Genomic DNA, 22,925 nt, shown 5'->3' on the forward strand with positions numbered 1-22,925 from the left:
TGGTAAACAGGTACATATTCCTAAATTCCTTTCCCACACAAAAAAATGCACTATTTACCCATATATTCAATTAACCCGTGACTAGTTGCCCTAATAATTTGTTAACCATCCCAACAAAATACTCAAAATTTTGATCAATTGTGACCTCACATATGCTTCATAATGGTCCCGATTGTTTTAAACTGTTGTGTGAATGCAAGACATCAATTAGTATTATTGAAATTTCATAGCGGAAAAAACACTTTTGATCTACCCATCGCTATTTATTACATTTTGTTCATAGGTCGAAGGGACCTGTTCATAGATTGGTTCCCTACCAATTCAATCCAGCCCAAACACAATTCATTGTAAAAACTCTAGAACTGGTGCAATACTTTTGAGTATACACCAATAGTTTTCAGTTTTCTATATTATTTGCTTGTTTGAATTTTTTCCTCACAATGCCAAGTCCAAGGTGATTACAGGTACAATTAATTACTTGATATAAATAATATCAGCTCCACTCTATCTAAGCACTTTTAGTTCAATTAGTAATAGGGACTGAAGAAGTTCATCAAATTGTGTACTGCAATTCCCCTGAATTTCTGGAACCCAACAGGAAATAACGTAGAAAATAGCTTCAAACTGCACTCTGCTGAACCAAGAAGAAAAAGTTGAATCGCTTATGATCAATCCTGAATTTTAACGACAATTGAGATAGGAAGATTTAACAGTTGTTCCAACAATCCTGATAAATGAAAATCTGAAAAAGCTACTGCAGTGGGCAAAGGAGACAACATACCAAATAGTATTCTTTTAAAATATTGTATCAAACAGAGGTTTCTTCAAACACGCAATCCACGTGATGTACAAATTTAAAAACATAAAATATGTTCGGCCCTTCAAGCCTCCTTTGCATTTAATGTAATAACCAATTATACAAACTTAACAGCCTGTCCTACTTTCTCTCCATATCCTTTAAATCCATGTAGACCCAAGAACATAATCTAACTTTCAACATGTGTTGATTTGGCTTCAACTGCTTTCAGTGATAAGAGAATTCCATGAGTTCACCACCCTCTGGATAAAAAAAAACCTCAGCTCAATCCTAGATGCAATATCTCCTATCCTTAACATGTAATTCCTGACCTGAATTTCCATGCCACTGAGACATTTTTCTTGCACTGTGTCAGTACAGCCCTATTAGAATTTTGTAAACTCTAAACTCAAGTGAACATACGTTGAAATGGCCCAATCTCTCTTCACACATCAGTCCTGCCACCCAATGAATTTGTTTAGCGAATCCTCACTATACTTTTGATAGTGAGATTATTCATGTTTATGATTGGAGCAGAATTAGGCAATTCGGCCCATCAAGTCTACTCTGCCATTCAATCATGGCTGATCTATCTCTTCCTCTCAACCCCATTCTCCTGCCTTCTCCCCATAATCTCTGACACCCGTACTAATCAAGAATCTAACTCTGCCTTAAAAATGTCCATTGACTTGGTCTCCACAGCCTTCTGTGGCAATTAATTCCAGATTCACCACTTGCTGACTAAAGAAATTCCTCATCTCCTTCCTAAAGGAACGTCCTTTTATTCTGAGGCTATGCCCTCTGGTCCGAGACTCTCCCACTAGTGGAAACATCCTCTCCACAACCACTCTATCCAAACCTTTCACTATTCTTCTTCACTATTTTTCATATAAAAAGGCCCAAACAGCACACAATACCAAAGGTGTGGTCTCACCAAGGCTTTTTAGAATTACAACAGGACAATATTGCTGTTGCACTTCAATTCTCTCAATATCAAGATCAATCAATCATATGCTAGCTTGCCCATTGCCAATGACTTACTTTCCCAAATCACTGTTCACATAATAACTTGCCTTTTTTCATTTCCCCGTTCCCTTCCACCTATATTCCTTCCCCAGGCTTCATATTTTGCACCCTTTCTATCCTTATTCTTTATTCACACTTTGTCTTTTCATTGTTCATAAGTTATGGGAGCAGAATTAGGTCATTCGGCCCATCGTCTACTCCACCATTCAATCACAGCTGATCTATCTTTCCCTCTCAACCCCATCCTCCTGCCTTCTCCCCATAACCTTGGACACCCTTATTAATCAAGAATCTGCCAATCTCTGCCTTAAAAATACCCAATGACTTGGCCTCTTTTGCTGTCTGTGGCAATGAATTCTACAGCTTAACCACCCTCTGACTAAAGAAATTCCACCTCATTCCCTTTCTAAAGGTACGTCCTTTTATTCTGAGGCCGTGCCCCCTCGTCATACACTCTCCAACTAGTGTAAACATTCTCTCCATATCCACTCTAATCAGGTCTTTCACTATTCAGTAAGTTTCAATGAGGTCCCCTCTCTTTCTACTAAACTCCAGCAAGCTATTTTGGCAGTACTGTCAAACGCTCATCATACGTTAATGCAATCATCCCTAGGATAATTCTCGTAAACTTCCTCTGGACTCTCTCTTGCCAACACCAGCACAGCCTTCCCCAGATATGGGGCCCAAAACTGCTCACAATACTCCAAATACGATCTGACCAGTACCTTATAAAGCCTCAGCATTACACTGACTCTCAGTCTGAAGAACGGTCTCGACCTGAAACGTCACCCATTCCATCTCTCCAGAGATGCTACCAGAGTTACTCCAGCATTTTATGTAAATCGCTCATTTAAACCAGCATCTGCAGTTTTCCTTCCTACACTCCCTCAGATCCTCTTTCCTGATCGAGAGACCCACTCTGTCCTCCGACCTCAGGATTGCAGAGGAACTTTCTTAAAAATTTCCCACGCGTCACGGTTCCCATTCCTGGTCCAAAGAGCATCGCCAAGACGCTCTCAACCCAATCAGCATTACATCCCCGTTTTTAAATTCTAGTTTTCTCAAAAAAAAAAGCTAACATTACATTTGACTTCTTTACTACTGACTCAACATATGAACCACGGTAGGCGGCGCGACTCTCGTCAGCAGCGGTCCTCTGCAGCAGGTCCGCTTCTGCGCTGTCACTTTAATTATTTTTTGTCTCGTTTGCTATTTTTCAAGGGAGATGTAGTTTTTGTTATTAAAATTGAATTTTTTGTTAGGCGGGGGACTCTCGTCAGCAGCGGCCTCTGCAGCCCGTCTGGGTGTGGGTTGGGGTGTGGGGGGGGGGGGGTGGGTGGGGAGGGAGGGGGTAACTTTTAATCTCTCCCTGCACGGGAGACCCGACCTTTTCTTTGTCGGGTCTCCCTGCAACGAGGAGCGGCCTCCAACAGGAGAAGACCGGGGGCTCTGGTGCCGACGACTCACCTCACCATCGCGGAGCTGGCCGAGTCCGGAGCGGGTGGAGCGGTGGTGGAGCGCTGCTGCGGCCCGACCTCCGGAGATTCGGAGGCTGCAACTGCGGGTCTGGCGGATGGCGGCACCGGGAGCCCGCGGGTCCCTGGAGGGAGACCGCTTTTCAGGGCTCCCGCAACGGCGACTTCTCCCGCCCGAGTTGCGGGGTCGAAGAGCTCCTGGAGCGGGGCCTTACAGCACCGCCCTGCGCGGCTTGGAATGGCCGCGGGACTCTGCGAGCGCACGCCGGGGGCTCTAACATCAAGAACCCGGTGTGCGACCTTACACCACCCGGCGTGGCTTTAATGGCCGCGGGACAATCGCCATCGCCAGCCGGGGGCTTTGACTTTGACATCGGGGGGGGGGCAGAGGGGGGGGGGGGGGGGGGGGAGAGTGCAGTGGCGAGATGGCCTGTTTTTTTGGCCTTCCATCACAGCGATGTGATGGATGTTTATGTAAATTATGTTGTGTCTTGGGTCTATTTGTTTGTAATGTATGGCTGCAGAAACATCATTTCGTTTGGACCTCAAGGGGTCCAAATGACAAATAAATTGAATTGAATTGAATTGAACTTCCAAACTAACCTTTTGGGGATCTTCTATCCATGCTAGTACCTTCCCGTCTAATACCATGGGCTCTCTTCTTCTTCAGCCGTCTCCTGTGCAGCACCTTATCAAAGGGTTTCTGCAAATCCAGGTAAACAATATCCACTGACTTTGCTTTCCTTTTCTCTCCATCCCCTCACTTCAAGTAGCCCTTGCTTTCCCTCTATCGCCATCCCCTCCCACTTCCCAGTTATCCTACCAGTCATACTGTCTCTGACTTTTATCACTGTATCGCCCACTCCCCTGACATCAGTCTAAAGAAGGGTCTCAACCAGAAACGTCATCCAATCCAGCCTGTCCAACATTTTGTATCTATCTTCAATTTAAACCAACATCTGCAGTTCTTTCCGATACATTTTGTCTGCTCCACTAACTCTATTTACATGCTCAAAGAATTCCAACAGATATACAAGACAAGATTTTCCCTTCCCATGCTGAATTCTGCTTAATTTATCATGTGCTTCGAAGTACTCAAAGTACACAGGGGCACCACTCCCGAAAACTCTCAGTGAACCAATTTGTTTTCCTGCAAGTCAGTGCAGTTCAGTAAACACAGAAGTCCCAAGGGACTTTAGTGCACATTGAGATATGGAAAATCTCAATCCTACATCAATGTTGTATTTTTACTAGATTTAAGAACACAAAATTGCCCAGGGTGCCTACAGCTACTGTTCATCAGTTATTTAATGTATTTAAAAAAAGGACGTATTGTTAATGTGGTAGATTTGTACATCCCAGCAAATGATTCATCCATGAAACGAAATTTAACATGGAACATAAGGCATCCAGATGTTAATGAATACTGGTTTGTATTTCTGTAACTAAATTTCCTATTTTCAAAATATATGGGAAAATTTGTATACAATAGTCAGGTCTGTAACCCAGGGATCATGTGTACTTAAAATCATGATACTCTACCCATGGAGAAGGCTGGGTCGACAAGATTCAGTTCGTATCTATAATTTCTTCATGTCATTTTGATAATATTGTGCTTTTACATTTGACATTAGCTGGGATGCACATTTCTAGCAATGCTCATGCGCAAGAAACACAATAAAACTACCGGTTGCATCAAAACATTTTTTTTAAACCTTATCCCGCACCCTGCACTTCTATGAAAATACAACAGGAATCCATGCCGATATGTGATAATGCTACAATGAGGATTTCAGATGTTTAACATCCACTCAGTGAAAGCCGCCCGGGGCCCGCCGCTGAGCTTGGCAGCCGTGGTACTGCGAGCCGGGCCCACAACATTTCTTCTCCCATCCCATCCCATCGCTAATAAGTTGTTTTGGCATCCCGAGGCCTAAGCTCTGCAGACGGTCCCCCGCCCCAGCGACCACAGACTTTGCTCCAACCCCATGACCCATGGGAGGGAGTCACACACCTGCAGCGAAGTGTAGCGGAGTCGATTTTCTGCCGGCCATGTCCTTGGCGTTCACATTGCCCGAGTCCACCAGGCGCTTCACCCGCAAAACATCGCCGTTCCTGCAGGCCTCGAACAGCTCTCGGCCCGAGTCACTCACAGGGCCGCCCGCCGTCGTCCCCGTGCCCGGGGGGGTGACGTGTCCACCGGTGAATCCCGGCGAGTCGGGCCTGTCGGAGGTTGGAGCCGCGGTCGCGACCGACGACGGCCCCGGGTCCGAGGCGCTGGGAGAAAGCTGACTGCGCCGCGCCGCCATCTTCCCCGTCACTGCAGCAACGCCGGCTGACGTCACCCAGTGGGCGGGAGCGCGCACGCACGGAACGCTCGCTCCCTCCACTCCCCCCACTCCCTGGGCAAGGTGGTGGTGCATGGGGATGGGGGTGGTGCATGGGGGTGGTGGTGGGGGTGGTGCATGGGGGTGGTGGGGTGGTGGATTAGCTGGTGGTGGTCATTGCCTTTCGGTCTGGTGGTGACAAAACACATAGTCAACACAAATTTAACATCCACCACAGTTAGGTGCATGGGGCTGGTGCTCTTCCCTCTTGGTGCATGCTGCGCCGAGGGGGTTGGTGGTGGTGCATCGGGGGGGTGGTGGATGGGGCTGGTGCATGGGGGTGGTGGATGGGGCTGGTGCATGGGGGTGGGGTGGTGCAGCTGGGGGTGGTGGATGGGGCTAGTGGTGCCGCCACAGCATGGGGGTGGTGGTGGTGCATGGGGTGGTGGATGGGGCTACAGGTGCCGAGTGGTGGATGCCGCTGGGCTGGTGGTCGGTGCATGGGAGTGGTGGAGGAAGGGCAGGTGGCACGTGACGGTGGTGGGGGGATAGGGCTGGTGCATGGGGGGGTGGTGGTGAATGGGGCTAGTACATGGGGTGGTGGATGGGGGGTGGTGGGGGTGTGGGGCCTGCATGGGGGTGGTTGATGGGGCAGGTGGCATGGTGGCAGGACAGGCTGGTGGATGGGGGTGGTGAATGGGGGTACATGGGAGTGGAGGGGGGGGTGGCCTGGGCTGGGGTGGTGGCAGGACTGGTGGATGGGGTGGCAGGGGGGGGCCTGGGGTGGTGCAGGCTTGCGGTAGGGCGGTCTGGGCTTGTAGGTGGGGAGGCAGGGGTGGGGATGGGGTGGCAGGGCTGATGGATAGGGTGACATGGCTGGTGGAATGTGGCCTGGGCCTCCAGGTTTGGTGTATGGCTATCAGGAGCGCCGGAGCTAGTGTATGCCGGCCTGGGGTGGCAGGGCTGGTGGATGGATGGTGGCCTGGGGTGGCAGGACTGGTGGATGGCAGTATCGGTCACCCACATACCGCTCAGGAGTGTCACTCACCCAGGCTAATGCACTTGTGTTCCGCCACTTTACAGAAGTCCGTGATACAGAGAATAACAATAGGATGTAGGTGGCATAATGATTAGGTTTCAGGACTGGCAGTGAGACACATTGGCATAGGAGTCAGACCTTTGAGTTTGAATTCCACCATGACAGTCAGGAGGCGGAAATATATTTTTAAATAGTTGGTGTCTTTAAAATCTGAACGTTGATTAATGCTCTTCAGGAAAAAACTCTGCAATTTCTTACTGGTTTTGTATTTCCGAGATAAATTAATTATTGTAATGAGTCAACAACATTATAGATGTGAAGGCGAACCATATAAATCTTGCTTTTTGACAACCCCCACTTTTGTAAACCCAGTGATCCACCAGTAGGGGTTGCAAAAAGCAAGGTTTATATGGTTCGCCATCACATCTATAATGCTGTTGAGTCATTACAACAATTAATTTTTATCAGCTAGTCTGCAACACATGCAGATGTGAAGTGAGGATAAACAGGGCTTGGGAACCTGCAATATTCAAGCAAATATCTTAAAGTAATGCTAATTTAGTTATTACAAAAGTCCTTTGGAGCCCATTCCAGCATATCTGCTTATAAAGAGAGATGATTGCCAAACACTTGAATTTTCAACCCTGCTCCCAAACTCCTCCCCTTGAGGGAAAAAATATATAAGCAGCCAAAGGTAGAGAAAACAACAGAGGAGATCATGTCCCAGGGTCCAGGATGTAGAAGCAAAAAAGCACAAATTACCATGGGCAGGATGATGCCCTGGTGGCTTTTTGTTGGTTAAGGGGGATGTGAACTCAAGAAGGATACTTCTAAAGGGTATTGACAGAATGGATGCTAAGAGGATGTTTCCACTAATCGGGCTGTGTCGTGCACATGGAATAGTTCAGGAATAGGGATTACCCGTTTCAACTGAAGATGAAGAGGAGTTTCTATTCTCTGGGAATGATAAACCTTTAAAATTCTCTACACCGCAGAACTGTTGAGGCCAAAGTCATTAAATATAATCAAGGTGGATATTAACTTGCCATTGCATTCCAAGGAAGTTAAAGGATTTGAGGTGGAAGAGCAGGAATTGGTGATGAAGCCAAGGTTCGATCAGCCATGATCTTATTTAGTGGTAAAGGCAGGGTCGATGAGGCCTATTGGCTAAATTCTACTCCTGTTTCTTATATTATTGTGGTCTAAATAGGTCACAATACACAGATAGACACAAAATGCTGGAGAAACTCAGTGGGTGAGGCAGCATCTATGGAGAGAAGGAATTGGCGACGTTTCGGGTCAAGACCCTTCTTCAGACTGATGACGGGAGGGGGTAGGAAAAAGAAAGAAAGTAGGCAGAAACAGTGGGAGTAGTGGGAAGACTGGGAAGGGGAGGGGAAGGAGAGAGAGCAATGGCTGCCTGAAGTTAGAGAAGTCAACGTTCATACCGCTGGGGTGTAAATTACCCAAGCGAAAGATGAAGTGCTGTTCTTTCAATTTGCGCTGGGTCTCACTCTAACAATGGAGGAGACCTAGGACAGAGAGGTCAGATTGGGAATGGGAGGGGGTATTGAATTGCTGAGCCACTGGGAGATCAGCTTGGTTAAGACGGACTGAGCGGAGGTGTTCATCGAAACGATCGCCGAGCCTGAGCCTGGTCTCGCCGATGTAGAGAAGTTGAGACCTGGAACATCGGATGCAGTAGATGAGGTTGGAGGAGGTGCAAGTGAACCTCTGCCTCACCTGGAAAGACTGTTTGGGTCGAGGGGGGAGATAAAGTGACAGGTGTTGCACCTTCTGTGGTTGCAGGGGAAAGTACCTGGGGAGGAGGTGGTTTGCGTAGGAAGGGGCGCGTTGATCAGGGAGTTACGGAGGGAACGCTCTGCGGAAAGCAGAAAGGAGTGGAGATGGGAAGATGCGGCCAGTAGTGGGATTCCTTTGGAGGTAGCAAAAATGTTGGAGGATTATATGTTGTATGCAATGGCTGATGGGGTGGAAGGTGAGGACAAGGGGGACTCTGTCCTTGTTACGAGAGGAGAGAGGCGGAGTAAGAGCGGAGCTGCATGATATCGAGGAGACCCTAGTGAGGGCCTCATCTATAGGTTCCCTGTTCCTTAAAGTAGCAATGTTACAAAATTTTGAGATTTTAAAAATCAAGTCTTTAATTTATCCCATCACATAAAGCATAAAAATAAGTTTAATTTGACACTTAATAAACTTTCATATCTTCAGTATTAAAAAGGTTATGGCCATTTTCATACTCGGAAATTGGCATCTTGTTCCTTATTGCTTTTTCATTGACTTAACACAAAATCTGTGATCGAGAACATTTAAAGGGCGATAACTTTCTTAAAATTTAAGAGAACTGAAATAAATTTTTAGTTATTGTAGATTGAAGCATTCTGAAACAAATATGAAACAATCTTACTTAGATTACTTGAAATTAAAGCATATAAATAGTTAGTTACCTAAATGTAGCTAATTACAAAATTAAATTACTCGATCTAAACATCTATCCATTTCTTAAGAAAAGATTAACATTTTTAAATAGCCTAAGTGTCCAAATAACACCCACACAATAATTCAGAATATAACATAATTTTTAAATCTCATTGTCATGGGTTTATAGGCCAAATGGAAGGAATTTAATGTTTAATACCTGTAAATTAATGGCCCTTTAAATCAGCTTGCGAGTGGGTTTTACTGGAACGGGACCATTTAGAACGTTCAGATGCGGTGAATTTGTACCCCCATATCTGCAGCAAATACACTGCCTGTCTTGGGGGGGGGGGGGGGGGGGGGGGGGGGGGGAATCACCGTTTCGCGACGTAAAATGTGAATTAAATACATCTTAAGCAACACTTTTATACATAAAAATAAACTACTTTCTTTTACCTGGTCCTACATAAAATCCGTCCCTGTTGTCGGCATTGACGGCTTCAGAAGCTGCTTTTAAAATGACTCCAGCAATTAACTTGTCGGGTGAATTTTTTTTTAAAGCACACAGAACGGCCGTAGGAACGATTCTTTAGCAAAATCTTGCACTCCAACAAATATAATTCAGGACCAGGTCGGGAAAAACCCCGTTTTAATCCCGCCCCCCTCCTCAAACGAGCCAAAACGCGCATATGGCCAGTGGCAGAATTACAGCGCCGCTGAAGGTAAGTTTTGTAACATACCTACTTAAAGAATGAGGACATCGCCAATGCCCTGGTGTGGAAAACCTCGTCGTAGATGCAGCGTAGACGGAGGAATTGGGAGTAGGAGCTACTGTATCCCACAAGATAGCTGTGGGAGTCAGTAGGTTTATAGTAGATGTCGGTCAATAGTCTTGTAATGTATTTATACATATTCATGTATATGTTAATTAGTTGGTGTTCAATATAAGCAGGGAATGTTGTGTAATAAATCTTTCTCTCGTGATCCAGGCAATCAGTGTGTAACTTGTTATTCATTTTGCCGTCCGGAATATAACAAAATTGGCAACGAGGATGTGATAGAGTTTGTGAACTCATCCTTTAAATACAGTGCAGGACTGTTTTGCAACATGCAGTATTGTTTAACATTTTAAACAGTAAATACGAAGTTGCGCGCAGTTGTTTGCGAGCTGGACACGATAGGCTGCAGATCCTTCTATGCAGGGGACTGTGGTTTAAAACAGCAGCTGGACAAATCGTCGAGAGTTTGTCAGACTCTGTTGTGTCTACGTGGCAAGATGCCGTCCTTGGGATTGTATAAGATTTTTTTTTGTCGCGTTCCTCAAGCTGAATAGCCTTTGTACAGCTAAGTTTTAGGTGAATTGTTATACCAGAACAGACTGGAAATCGGGGTTTTTGACCCGACGTAAAAAAAAAGAGAACGACACGATGGCAGTGTCCATGGGCTACATCGGAAACCTTGGCACTTTAGACAAGAGTAGAGAGCCATTCAGCTCCTATATGGAGAGAGCAAACATGATTTTCACGGCAAACAATATATTGGAGATTAGTGGTGAAGGAGAGATAGTGACTGAAACAAATAAGGCTCTTTGCGAACGCATGAAAGCAATTCTGCTCACGGAGATCGGTCCTGAAGTGTACGACACACTCGTGAATCTCCTTGCACCCATAAAGGCAAAAGATGCGCCATTCAATGACATTATGAAAAAGTTGGGGGAGCATTTCAACCCAAAGCCTCTGGAAATTGCAGAAAGCTATAAATTTGTCACGAGAAACCAGAAGCAGAACGAGTAAATCAATGAGTACATTGGTCCCTTGAAAAACTTAACTTTGAACTGTAACTTTGGAACCTTTCTCAGATGCGCACTATGCGACAGATTTGTTTGTGGTCTAGTGGATGAACAAATTCAGTCCAAACTCATGAACACTCCAGATCTTATATTCGAGAAAGCATGCAAGATGGAGATGGCATCAAAGAATGCGTGCGAGTTTCGTCCACCACGGACTGCAGTGGCCGTTTACAATCACAAGGCAGTGCCTTTGGCCAAACCAAGAGGCGCTAAACCAAAACCAAAGTATGGCAGGGAGCCGAGTTCAGTAAGAGTCTTCACTAAACTGGATTTGTCTCACCCTTACGCCCAACTCAATGTTGACAAGGAAAGTCAGCAGTACTTGACTATCAACACACATAAGTGCTTGTATTCATATACAAAACTGCCCTATGGTGTGAAATCCTCCCTGAAAAATTTCCCGTCCGTCATGGACAAAATGTTACAAGGCATTCTGCACTGTGTGTGTGCATCAGGATGACCTACTGATATGGACAGAGGGCATGGTAGAACATCTGGAAATCCTAGAGCAAGTTCTCACACGACTGAACTGCCACAATGTCAAACTGCGACAAAGTAAATGTGCATTTGCGCAGTCAGAGGTGGTCTACCTTGGACTCAAAGTAGATGCCAATGGACTTCGCCCTGTGAAGGCGAAAGTTGAAGCAATAGTGAATGCTCCAAAACCCAACAATGTGTCAGAGCTACGATCATTCCTTGGGATGGTGCAGGTATATGCACGATTCCTTCCAGATTTAGCAACTGTGCTAAAGCCACTACATCATCTGCTACAAATAGATGTGAAATGGGTGTGGGGAAAGGAACAGCAACGTGCATATGACATCTGCAAGGAAAACTTGACAAGTGACAAACTCCTTGTTCACTACGATACGACACGTGAGATGAAACTTGCTTGTGATGCTTCAAGTTATGGTGTAGGTGCAGTGATCTCCCACGTAATGAATGACGGACAGGAAAAGCCTATTGCTTTTGCATCCCGCACCCTATCACCGAGTGAACGCAATTATGCACAGATAGAAAAGGAAGCACTCAGCATCGTGTTCGGAATCAAGAAATTCCATCAGTTTCTTCTCGGCAGACCATTCACCCTAGTGACTGATCACAAGCCACTACTAGTGATACTTGGTCCCAAGTCAGCTATACCTTCCATGGCGGCATCAAGGATGCAGCGCTGGGCAATTTTGCTGTCCCAGTATGACTACAAGGTGGAGTACAGAAGCTCCAAGTGCAACGCAGTTGCAGATGCGTTGTCCCGGTTGCCCCATGAGAACTCTGACGTGGGAAGTGAGAACTCAATCTACAAACTGCAAGTTGTAGATGAAGACTTTCCAGTGCAACAGAAATTGCAGCAGAAACAGAGAAAGACACTGTGCTGAAGAGGGTCTATGAACAGACATTGAATGGTTGGACTGAAATCAATAGTGGATTGAACTCAGTTCTGAACTCAGAGCTGAAGCCTTTCCATAATTGAAGCCATGAATTATCATGTGAGCAGGGATGCATTAAGTGGGGTTACAGAGTGGTTGTACCAGAGTCTTTGAGAAACAAAATTATGAATGAACTTCATGCCGAACATCCTGGCATAGTAAGCATGAAGTCAATTGCCAGAAGTTTTGTGTATTGGCCTGGTATTGACAGTGACATCGATTCACTGGTGAGCAAATGTAGCGTCTGCCAAAATTGCCAGAGTAAACCACCAAATACACCACTGCAACCGTGGTCATGGCCAATTAGGCCTTTTCAGAGAGTTCACGTAGATTTTTGTGAAAAGGATAATGATCACTTTCTGGTGCTAGTATATAGTCATTCCAAATGGATTGAGGTTAAGCATGTGGGGTCAAGCACTACCACCGAGCGTACCATAGATGAGTTGAGATCCATGTTTGCATGCCATGGTTTACTGGAAGAACTTGATTCTGATAACGGGCCTCAGTTTCGTTCAGAACAGTTCAAAGAGTTCATGCAGCGGAAAGGTGTAAAACACACACTTGTTCCCACATACCATCCAACCTCCAATGGGTGGCGGAAAGGTCTATTAGAGTTGTTAAAGATGCTCTCAAGATACAGGTTTTGCAGGGAAGTTCAAAGCTCGTTTGGCTAGTTTCTTGCTGCAGTACAGAACCACACAACCCAACAACGGGTTACTCACCTGCAGAACTGTTGATGACGAGAAAGCTAAGAATACGCCTAAAGAGCCTGTTCCACTTGGGCATCATTTACGCAACATCATTTCGCGTCACGACGCACGTGACACGCACATGATGCGCGCGCATGGTGAGGCATGGTGGTGTAGACAGTGAAGCGCAACCGCGCGCGGCACACCAGGATTTTGGGATTCACAAAACCTTTGCGCGCCACCTGCATGACACGCAAATGACACCCAAGTGGGACAGGCCCTTAGGTCTAGTTCAACCCAATTTGGCCTTGAGAGTTGAGCAATACCAGTGAAGTCAAAAATGCCATTTTGACTCCCACAAAAAGGAGAGGTACTTCAAGTCAGATGAGCAAGTTCATGTTCTCAGTCCTCCCAACAAGTCCAGTCGAGACAAATGGGAGGTTGGGGGAAATAGTGGAAGTGTGTGGAACAAAAAGATACCTAGTTGAAGTTGGAGATAGGATCAAAAGTGTTCACGTTGATCAAATGATTCCAGCCAAAGATAAACCAAAAACTGAGCATGAAGTCCTAATCCCTGAGTTTTTATCTGAAAGTGAGTTGGAAGAGACCACTGTGATTGAAACACAAAGTTCAGTTAGTACAGACAAAGAAACAGATTCCTCTTGTCAAAGTCAGGGTACTAAAACAGAGCCAAACAAGCCAACAGTTGAGTCAACACCTAAACCTGTTACACCTGTTACTGTTAGACGATCAGGCAGGATCCGTAAACCAGTAGTCAGATTAGGTTTGTAAGTTAAGTAACTCACTGTATAAGTAAAACAAAAATGTGTAGGTATGTAAAATAAATATATTATGTTTCTCATTTAAGATTTTACAAATACTGGTTTAAATCAAGTATCACAACAATAAAATTGTAACTGAATACTTAGATGTAATACTTTAAAAAAAAGGGAGAGCAGTATAATGTATTCATACATTACATGTATATGTTAATGAGTTGGTGTTCAATATAAGCAGGGAATGTTGGGTAATAAATCTCTATCTCATGATCCAGGCAACCTGCATGTAAGTTGTTATTCATTCTGCCATCCGGAATATAACAAGTCTGTTTCCTGTGATGGAGATGATGATATCTAGAAACAGCAGGGAGATGTCGGAAATGGTCGAAGTGCAGTATGAAAATTAGTGGTGAAGTGGATGAAGTCAGTGAGTTCTGCATGGGTGCAGGGGATAGCACCAATGCAGTCGTCAATGTAGCGGAGGTAGAGTTCGGGGATAGTGCCAGTGTAAGCCAGGAACAGGGATTGCTCGACGTACCCTACAATGAGGCAGGCACAGCTTGGACCCATGCGAGTGCCCATAGCTACGCCTTGGATCTGGAGGAAGAGTGAGGAGTTGGAGAAATTGTTGAGGGTAAGGACCAGCTCTGCTAGGCAGAGGAGAGTATTGATGGGTGGAAATTGGTTGTTTCTGCGATTGAGGAAGAAATGGAGGGCTTTAAGACCCTCCAGGTGGGGGATAGAGGTGTGGAGTGGCTGGACATCCATAGTAAAGTTGAGGGAGTAGGGTGGCCTGGAAAATGGAAGTAATGTAAGATACAAAAAGCATGTGAGGTGGCTTGGGCGTAGGTGGGGAGGGATTGGACCAGGGGGGATAGGGTGGAGTCGAGGTATGTGGAAATTAATTCGGTTGGGCATGAACAAGCAGAAACAATGGGTCTGCAGGCAGCTTTACTAGTTTGCAATAGCACGCTTCCGCAAGTGTACCGTGGGTGGTTTTTGCAGATTTTTAGTGAAAGGTCATGCATTGTTGAGATGATGACGAAGCCACAAATTATCATGGCCAAATCACAAAGTAATGGAGGAACTCCGCAGGTCGGACATAATCTGTGGAGGGAATGGGCAGATGACATTTTAGATTAGGACCTCCTTTGAATCAGTCGCTTGACCATTCCCTCAACAGATGTCCCTAATCCATTAAATTCCCGCAGCACTTTGTGTTTTTTACTCAAGATTCCAGCATCTGCAGTGCCTTGTATCTCCAATTATCATAGTCAATTATATGAGATAGCTGATACAAATGGGAAAGGATGGCTCTGGCACTGTACATTGGTGAGGCAGAAATACATTGTGATGCATGGCATCCGTGACTCTAGATAAGGTTTTGCTACAGTATGAGCTACATCATTGACTTGCACAGTGTTAATCTTGGGTTATAAGATTGTATTTGTATTTATTTGGGAGCCAAACCCAGTTATTATTGTCCGGAGATAGACACAAAATGCTGGAGTAACTTAGCGGGTTACGCAACATTTCTGGAGAAAAGGATCGGGTCGAGCCACTTCTTCAGACGCATCTTATTGTCTGGGCTTGTTCCTTTTACTCTTAAGCCGCAGCTGAAAGAGGACCTATGTAGACTAGCATAATATGTGGTATTGGTAAAGACTCAACATGGTGATAGTGTAAACCCTTTGGTTGTGACCCTCAAGCCAGTCATAAGTGTGTGCTTGTGTGGAAACTCCAAATGATTAACTGAACTGTAGATGAGGAGATTATTTGTGGAATTGGCAAGTTCTCATTGGTTTAGCAAGCTGGACTCAGGAAGTCAGACAGAGTTGACCAATTCAATGCACCAAGGAGTTATAAGCTTACGCCAAGTTATCACAAGGAGTTAAGTTAGTTTTGTTTTGAGATACAGTGTCACCCACCGAGTCCACGCAGACCATCGACCATCAGTAGGCAGGTAGGCAGGTAGTGCAGGACCATTTTGGATACTGTTGAGGGAGATTGCTCATCAGGGGAATGCAGCAGCAGCCAAGTTCATGGCACCATGGGTGGCTCTGCGGCACATGAGGGGGGGAAAAAGAGTGGAAGGGCAATAGTAATAGGGGATTCAATTGTCAGGGGAATAGATAGGCGTTTCTGCGGCAGCAAACGAGACTCCAGGATGGTATGTTACCTCCCTGGTGCAAGGGTCAGGGATGTCACTGAACGGCTGCAGAACATTCTGGAGGGGGAGGGTGAACAGCCAGTTGTCGTGGTGCATATTGGCACCAACGATATAGGTAAAAAAAGGGATGAGCTCCTACAAGATTTAGGGAGCTAGGAGATAAACTTAAAAGTAGGACCTCAAAGGTAATAAGCTCTGGATTACTACCAGTACCACGGGCCAGTCAGGGTAGAAATAGGAGGATATTGCAGATGAATACGTGGCTTGAAAAATGGTGCAAGGGGGAGGGATTCAAATTTTTAGGGCATTGGAACCAGTTCTGGGGGAGGTGGGACCAGTACAAACAGGACGGTCTGCACCTGGGCTGGAATGGAACCAATGTCCTCGGGGGAGTGTTTGCTAGTGCTGTCGGGGAGGATTTAAACTAATGTGGCAGGGGGATGGGTACAAGAGCAGAGAGGCAGGGGGGGTATAAAATGAGGGTAGAAGCAATAGGTAGCAAGGTGAAAAGTAAAAGTGGCAGGCAGACAAAACCAGGGCAAAAATCAAAAAGGGCCACTTTCAACATAATTGTATAAGGGGTGAGAGTGTTGTAAAAACAAGCCTGAAGGCTTTGTGTCTCAATGCAAGGAGTATTCGTAATAAGGTGGATGAGTTGAATGTGCAGATAGCCATTAATGATTATGATATAGTTGGGATCACGGAGACATCGCTCCAGGGTGACCAAGGCTGGGAGCAGAACATCCACGGATATTCAATATTCAGGAGGGATAGAGAGAAAGAAAAAGGAGGTGGGGTAGCGTTGCTGGTTAGAGAGGAGATTAACGGAATGGAAAGGAAGGACATTAGTTTGGAGGATGTGGAATCGGTATGGGTAGAGCTGCGAAACACTAAGGGGCAGAAAACGCTGGTGGGTGTTGTGTACAGGCCACCTAACAGTAGTAGTGAAGTTGGAGATGGTATCAAACAGGAAATTAGAAATGTGTGCGACAAAGGCAAAACAGTTATAATGGGTGACTTCAATCTACATATTGATTGCGTGAATCAAATTGGCAGGGGTGCAGAGGAAGAGGATTTCTTGGAATGTATGCGGGATAGTTATCTAAATCAATGTGTAGAGGAACCAACGAGAGAGCAGGCTATTTTAGACTGTGTATTGAGTAATGAGGAAGGGTTAGTTAGCAGTCTTGTTGTACGTGCCCCCTTGGGCAAGAGTGACCATAATATGGTTGAGTTCTTCATTAGGATGGAGAGTGACATTGTTAATTCAGAAACAATGGTTCTGAACTTAAAGAAAGGTAACTTTGAGGGTATGAGACGTGAATTGGCCAAGATTAACTGGCAATTAATTCTAAAAGGGTTGACGGTGGATATGCAATGGAAGACATTTAAAGACTGCATGGATGAACTACAAAAATTGTTCATCCCAGTTTGGCAAAAGAATAAATCAGGGAAGGTAGTGCATCCGTGGATAACAAGGGAAATCAGGGATAGTATCAAAGCGAAGGATGATGCGTACAAATTAGCCAGAAAAAGCAGCATACCGGAGGACTGGGAGAAATTCAGAGACCAGCACAGGAGGACAAAGGGCTTAATTAGGAAAGGAAAAATAGATTATGAAAGAAAACTGGCAGGGAACATAAAAACTGACTGCTAAAGTTTTTATAGATATGTGAAAAGAAAGAGAATAGTTAAAACAAATGTAGGTCCCTTGCAGTCAGAAACAGGTGAGTTGATCATGGGGAACAAGGATATGGCGGACCAATTAAATAACTACTTTGGTTCCGTCTTCACTAAGGAAGACATAAATAATTTGCCGGAAATAGCAGGGGTTGGAGGAATTTAGTGAAATCCAGGTTAGTCAGGAAGTGGTGTTGGGTAAATTGAATGGATTAAAGGCCGATAAATAGTGGATGCATTAGTAATAATCTTTCAAAACTCTTTAGATTCTGGAGTAGTTCTTGAGGATTGGCGGGTAGCAAACATAACCCCACTTTTTAAGAAGGGAGGGAGAGAGAAAACGGGGAATTACAAACCAGTTAGTCAAACATCGGTAGTGGGGAAACTGCTAGAGTCAGTTATTAAAGATGGGATAGCAGCACATTTGGAAAGTGGTGAAATCATTGGACAAGGTCAGCATGGATTTACGAAGGGTAAATCATGTCTGACGAATCTTATAGAATTTTTCGAGGATGTAACTAGTAGCGTGGATAGGGGAGAACCAGTGGATGTGGTGTATCTAGACTTCCAGAAGGCTTTCGACAAGGTCCCACATAAGAGATTAGTATACAAACTTAAAGCACACGGCATTGGGGGTTCAGTATTGATGTGGATAGAGAACTAGCTGGCAAACAGGAAGCAAAGAGTAGGAGTAAACGGGTCTTTTTCACAATGGCGGGCAGTGACTAGTGGGGTACCGCAAGGCTCAGTGCTGAGACCCCTAGCTATTTACAATATATATTAATGATCTGGATGAGGGAATTGAACGCAATATCTCCAAGTTGGCGGATGACACTAAGCTGGGGGGCAGTGTTAGCTGTGAGGAGGATGCTAGGAGACTGCAAGGTGAATTGGATAGGCTGGGTGAGTGGGCAAATGTTTGGCAGATGCAGTATAATGTGGATAAATGTGAGGTTATCCATTTTGGTAGCAAAAACAGGAAAGCAGACTATTATCTAATTGGTGGCCGATTAGGAAAAGGGGAGATGCAGCGAGACCTGGGTATCATGGTACACCAGTCATTGAAAGTAGGCATGCAGGTGCAGCAGGCAGTGAAGAAAGCGAATGGTATGTTAGCTTTCATAGCAAAAGGATTTGAGTATAGGAGCAGGGAGGTTCTACTGCAGTTGTACAGGGTCTTGGTGAGACCACACCTGGAGTATTGCGTACAGTTTTGGTCTCCAAATCTGAGGAAGGACATTATTGCCATAGAGGGAGTGCAGAGAAGGTTCACCAGACTGATTTCTGGGATGTCAGGACTGTCTCATGAAGAAAGACTGGATAGACTTGGTTTATACTCTATAGAATTTAGGAGATTGAGAGGGGATCTTATAGAAACTTACAAAATTCTTAAGGGGTTGGACAGGCTAGATGCAGGAAGATTGTTCCCGATGTTGGGGAAGTCCAGGACAAGAGGTCACAGCTTAAGGATAAGGGGGAAATCCTTTAAAACCGAGATGAGAAAAACTTTTTTCACACAGAGAGTGGTGAATCTCTGGAACTCTCTGCCACAGAGGGTAGTTGAGGCCAGTTCATTGGCTATATTTAAGAGGGAGTTAGATGTGGCCCTTGTGGCTAAGGTGATCAGAGGGTATGGAGAGAAGGCAGGTACGGGATACTGAGTTGGATGATCAGCCATGATCATATTGAATGGCGTTGCAGGCTCGAAGGGCCGAATGGCCTACTCCTGCACCTAATTTCTATGTTTCTATGTTTGTGAAATGCTTCCTGACTTCAAACCCTGGGCAGCCTGGTTCTGAATTATTTACTGTTGCAGAGGGTTTTTTTCCTGTTTACTGAGACAATAGACTCTTGTTTCTATTTAATGTACAATCTGGATCAAAGCTTTTCTTTATTTGCATGTAAATTCTAAATCTCAGGTCCTCCAAAGTGTCTAATTTTTTTGCTAACATTTTTGGCTTCTCTATTTCTTTATCATGTATAAATAAGTGAAAGGCTGAGAAGACCCGTGGAAGTGTTGAGGGGGTGCCCTCTTAAAAATGAGAAAATAAGAAATTGCATATCTCCTTGCCAAGATCAGACTTTTCATACACTTGGAAGTTGCGAGATGGCAATGAAATGTGTGTCTTTTCACCCAGAGAGTTGTGAATCTGTTGAATTCTCTGCCACAGAAGGCAGTGGAGGCCAAATCACTGGATGTTTTCAAGATAGTCAAATATAGGGCTAATGGAATCAAGGGATATGAGGAGATAGCAGGAACGGGTACTGATTTTGGATGATCATCCATGATTATATTGAATGGCGGTGCTGGCTCAAAGGGCCGAATGGCCTACTCCTGCACCTATATTCCATGTTTCTACTCTTATCAGATTTGTGAGATTATTTCCCAAGCACAGAGCTTTGGATTTACCTTTGCTGCCAGCTCATTGAGTGCCAGCTGCCATGTCCTCATTTTCCCTCCTGATTGATTCCTTAAGGACACTCTGACAATTTCTGTACTCTCGGAGTGATTCGCATGATCCTGACGCCAGATATGATATATGCATTCTTTTTCTTGACCAAAGACCACATTTCTCATCAACGGGAGTTCCCTAAACTGCCAGCCTTACCCTTCAGCCTAAAAGGAACATGTTGTCCCTTCTACTCTTGCTACCTCACTTTTGAAAGCCTCCCACTTGCCAGCTGTCCCCTGACCTGCCTACAGACATCCCAATCAACCTCTGCAAGTCTCCTTAATGCTCTCATAATCGGCCTTGCGCCAATTCACGATCTTAATCAGAGAACCACACCTATCTTTCTCCATAACAATAAAAAACAATAGTTATATTCAGAGTCTGAAGAAGGGTTTTGGCCAGAAACGTTGCCTGTCTCCTTCGCTCCATAGATGCTGCTGCACCCGCTGAGTTTGTCCAGCATTTTAACCATATAACCATATAACAATTACAGCACGGAAACAGGCCATCTCGGCCCTACAAGTCCGTGCCGAACAACTTTTTTCCTTTAGTCCCACCTGCCTGCCCTCATACCATAACCCTCCATTCCCTTCTCATCCATATGCCTATCCAATTTATTTTTAAATGATACCAATGAACCTGCCTCCACCACTTCCACTGGAAGCTCATTCCACACCGCTACCACTCTGAGTAAAGAAGTTCCCCCTCGTGTTACCCCTAAACTTCTCTCCCTCAATTCTGAAGTCATGTCCTCTTGTTTTGAATCTTCCCTATTCTCAAAGGGAAAAGCTGGTCCACATCAACTCTGTCTATCCCTCTCATCATTTTAAAGACCTCTATCAAGTCCCCCCCCTTAACCTTCTGCGCTCCAGAGAATAAAGACCTAACCTAACTTATTCAACCTTTCTCTGTAACTTAGTTGTTGAAACCCAGGCAACATTGACCTGTAGTTTAGCTGAGAGAAACAGTAAATTCGGCCCACCGGGTCCGCACCGACCAGCAATTGTGTACCTTAAACTGATAGTCATGGTCACTGGTCACAAACTACTCTGCCACTAACACTCTGTCACTTGCTCTACCTCGTTCCTGAAGAGGAGATCCAGCATTGCACCCTCTTCAATAAAACCCTCTATATATTAATTATAGAAGCTTTCTTAAACACACTTAATAAATGCTTTTTACACCATGGATGACCCAATGAATATTATATTAGGAAAGTTCAAATCTTCCACTTATACTTCCATATTACTTTTACAGTTGGTCTTTCCTCTCTTTACTGTGCACCTCTTGACCTGTCTGCGAATCTTGCGTTCTTTGACTAAATTATTTGATCCCAAACTTTCCTCTGCCTTTGTTCTGCACTGCGACGCTCCACTTGCCAATCTAGTTAAATCCTTCCGTGGTAAATCTCCCTCTCGGGATATTGGTCCCCTTCCAGATTAGGTGTGACTCTTCCTTCTTCTACAGGAAGGAGTGGCACAGTGGCACAGCAGTAGAGTTGCTGCCTTATAGTGTCAGAGACCCAGGGGTCTTGACCCGAATCGTCACCCATTCATTCTCTCCAGAGATGCTGCCTGTCCCGTTGAGTTACTCCAGCATTTTGTGTCTACCTTTGATTTAAACCAACATCTGCAGTTCCTTCCTACACTGACTATGGGTGCAGTCTGCACAGAGTTTGTACGTTCTCTGGGTGCTTTGGTTTCTTCCTACATTCCATAGACGTGCAGGTTTGTAGGTTAATTGGCTTCTGTAAATTGTCCCTAGTGTGTAGGATAGAACTAATGTATGGGTGATTGCTGCTCGGTGCGGACCCGGTGGGCCGAATTTACTGTTTCTCTCAGCTAAACTACAGGTCAATGCCCCAGAAGAGATGCCAATGATCCAAAATCCAAACCATCTGCCCCCAGCACTGGTTCCTCTGCCAAGTATGCATCTGGCCTATCCCTGCCCTCACTAACATGTGAAACATGAGTAAACCAGAAATTACCAGCCTCAAAGTCCCATTTTTTAACCTTTTGCTTAACTCTCTATATTAATTCCGCAGGAGCTCATCCATTTTCCTACCTGTGTTGTTGACCAACAATCTCTGGTTGTTCAGTCTCTCCTTTGAGAATGTTCTCGAGCATCCTGACTTGAAAATGACAATGCTGAAATTCTACATGGATGTTCAATAGTCTTTTTTTCAGTCCGCCTCATGATTGTTTGCCTTCAGTCAGCTCTTCGTGAAGTAGCAGGTTTGTTATTCTGTCATCATACATTCTTCTGGCATATCCTGCCAACTTAATCTGTGATTCTTTCAACTATGTGTAGATGCTGGGAAGGTTCGTTTGGGACCGAATCCATAGATTCGCCAAGGACTGCTCTCACCCCAACCATGGACTGTTTACCCTCCTACCATCCGGGAGGTGCTACAGGTCTCTCCGTTGCCGAACCAGCAGGTCGAGGAACAGCTTCTTCCCAGCGGCTGTCACGCTACTCAACAACGTACCTCGGTGACTGCCAATCACCATCCCCCCCCCCCCCCGGCCACTTATTATTATTTATTCAAATCATTTGCTATGTCGCTCTTCCAGGGAGATGCTAAATGCATTTTGTTGTCTCTGTACTGTACACTGACAATTACAATTAAAATTGAATCTGAATCTGAGATGTTGGAAATCGGAAATAAAAGCAGAGAATTCTGGAAAATCGCAGTAGGTCATCAGCATTGCATCGAAAAAGAAACAGCCTCAGCCTGAAAATGTTAATTGATTCTCCTTCCACAAATCCTGTCTGA

At 45.0% G+C, this 22,925-nt stretch overlaps 1 protein-coding gene across 3 annotated transcripts in view; it reads right to left on the reverse strand.

Annotated features, from left to right (window-relative positions):
• LOC129695592 (poly [ADP-ribose] polymerase tankyrase-1) overlaps window positions 1-5,639 on the reverse strand; it is a 92,173-nt gene extending 86,534 nt beyond the window's left edge. For 2 of the 3 annotated variants that reach the window (XM_055632682.1, XM_055632681.1), the window contains exon 1: window positions 5,312-5,639. In XM_055632682.1, the coding sequence (XP_055488657.1) occupies window positions 5,312-5,606 (295 nt within the window). In that variant the 5' untranslated portion in view covers window positions 5,607-5,639. Of the gene's footprint in view, window positions 1-3,900; window positions 4,194-5,311 lie in introns of those variants that run through there. The other variant, XM_055632683.1, reaches the window with a different exon arrangement.
• Between the last annotated feature and the right edge of the window lie 17,286 nt (window positions 5,640-22,925).

This window comes from Leucoraja erinacea, chromosome 3 (genome assembly GCF_028641065.1).
Source record: "Leucoraja erinacea ecotype New England chromosome 3, Leri_hhj_1, whole genome shotgun sequence".
Taxonomy (NCBI): Eukaryota; Metazoa; Chordata; class Chondrichthyes; order Rajiformes; family Rajidae; genus Leucoraja; species Leucoraja erinaceus.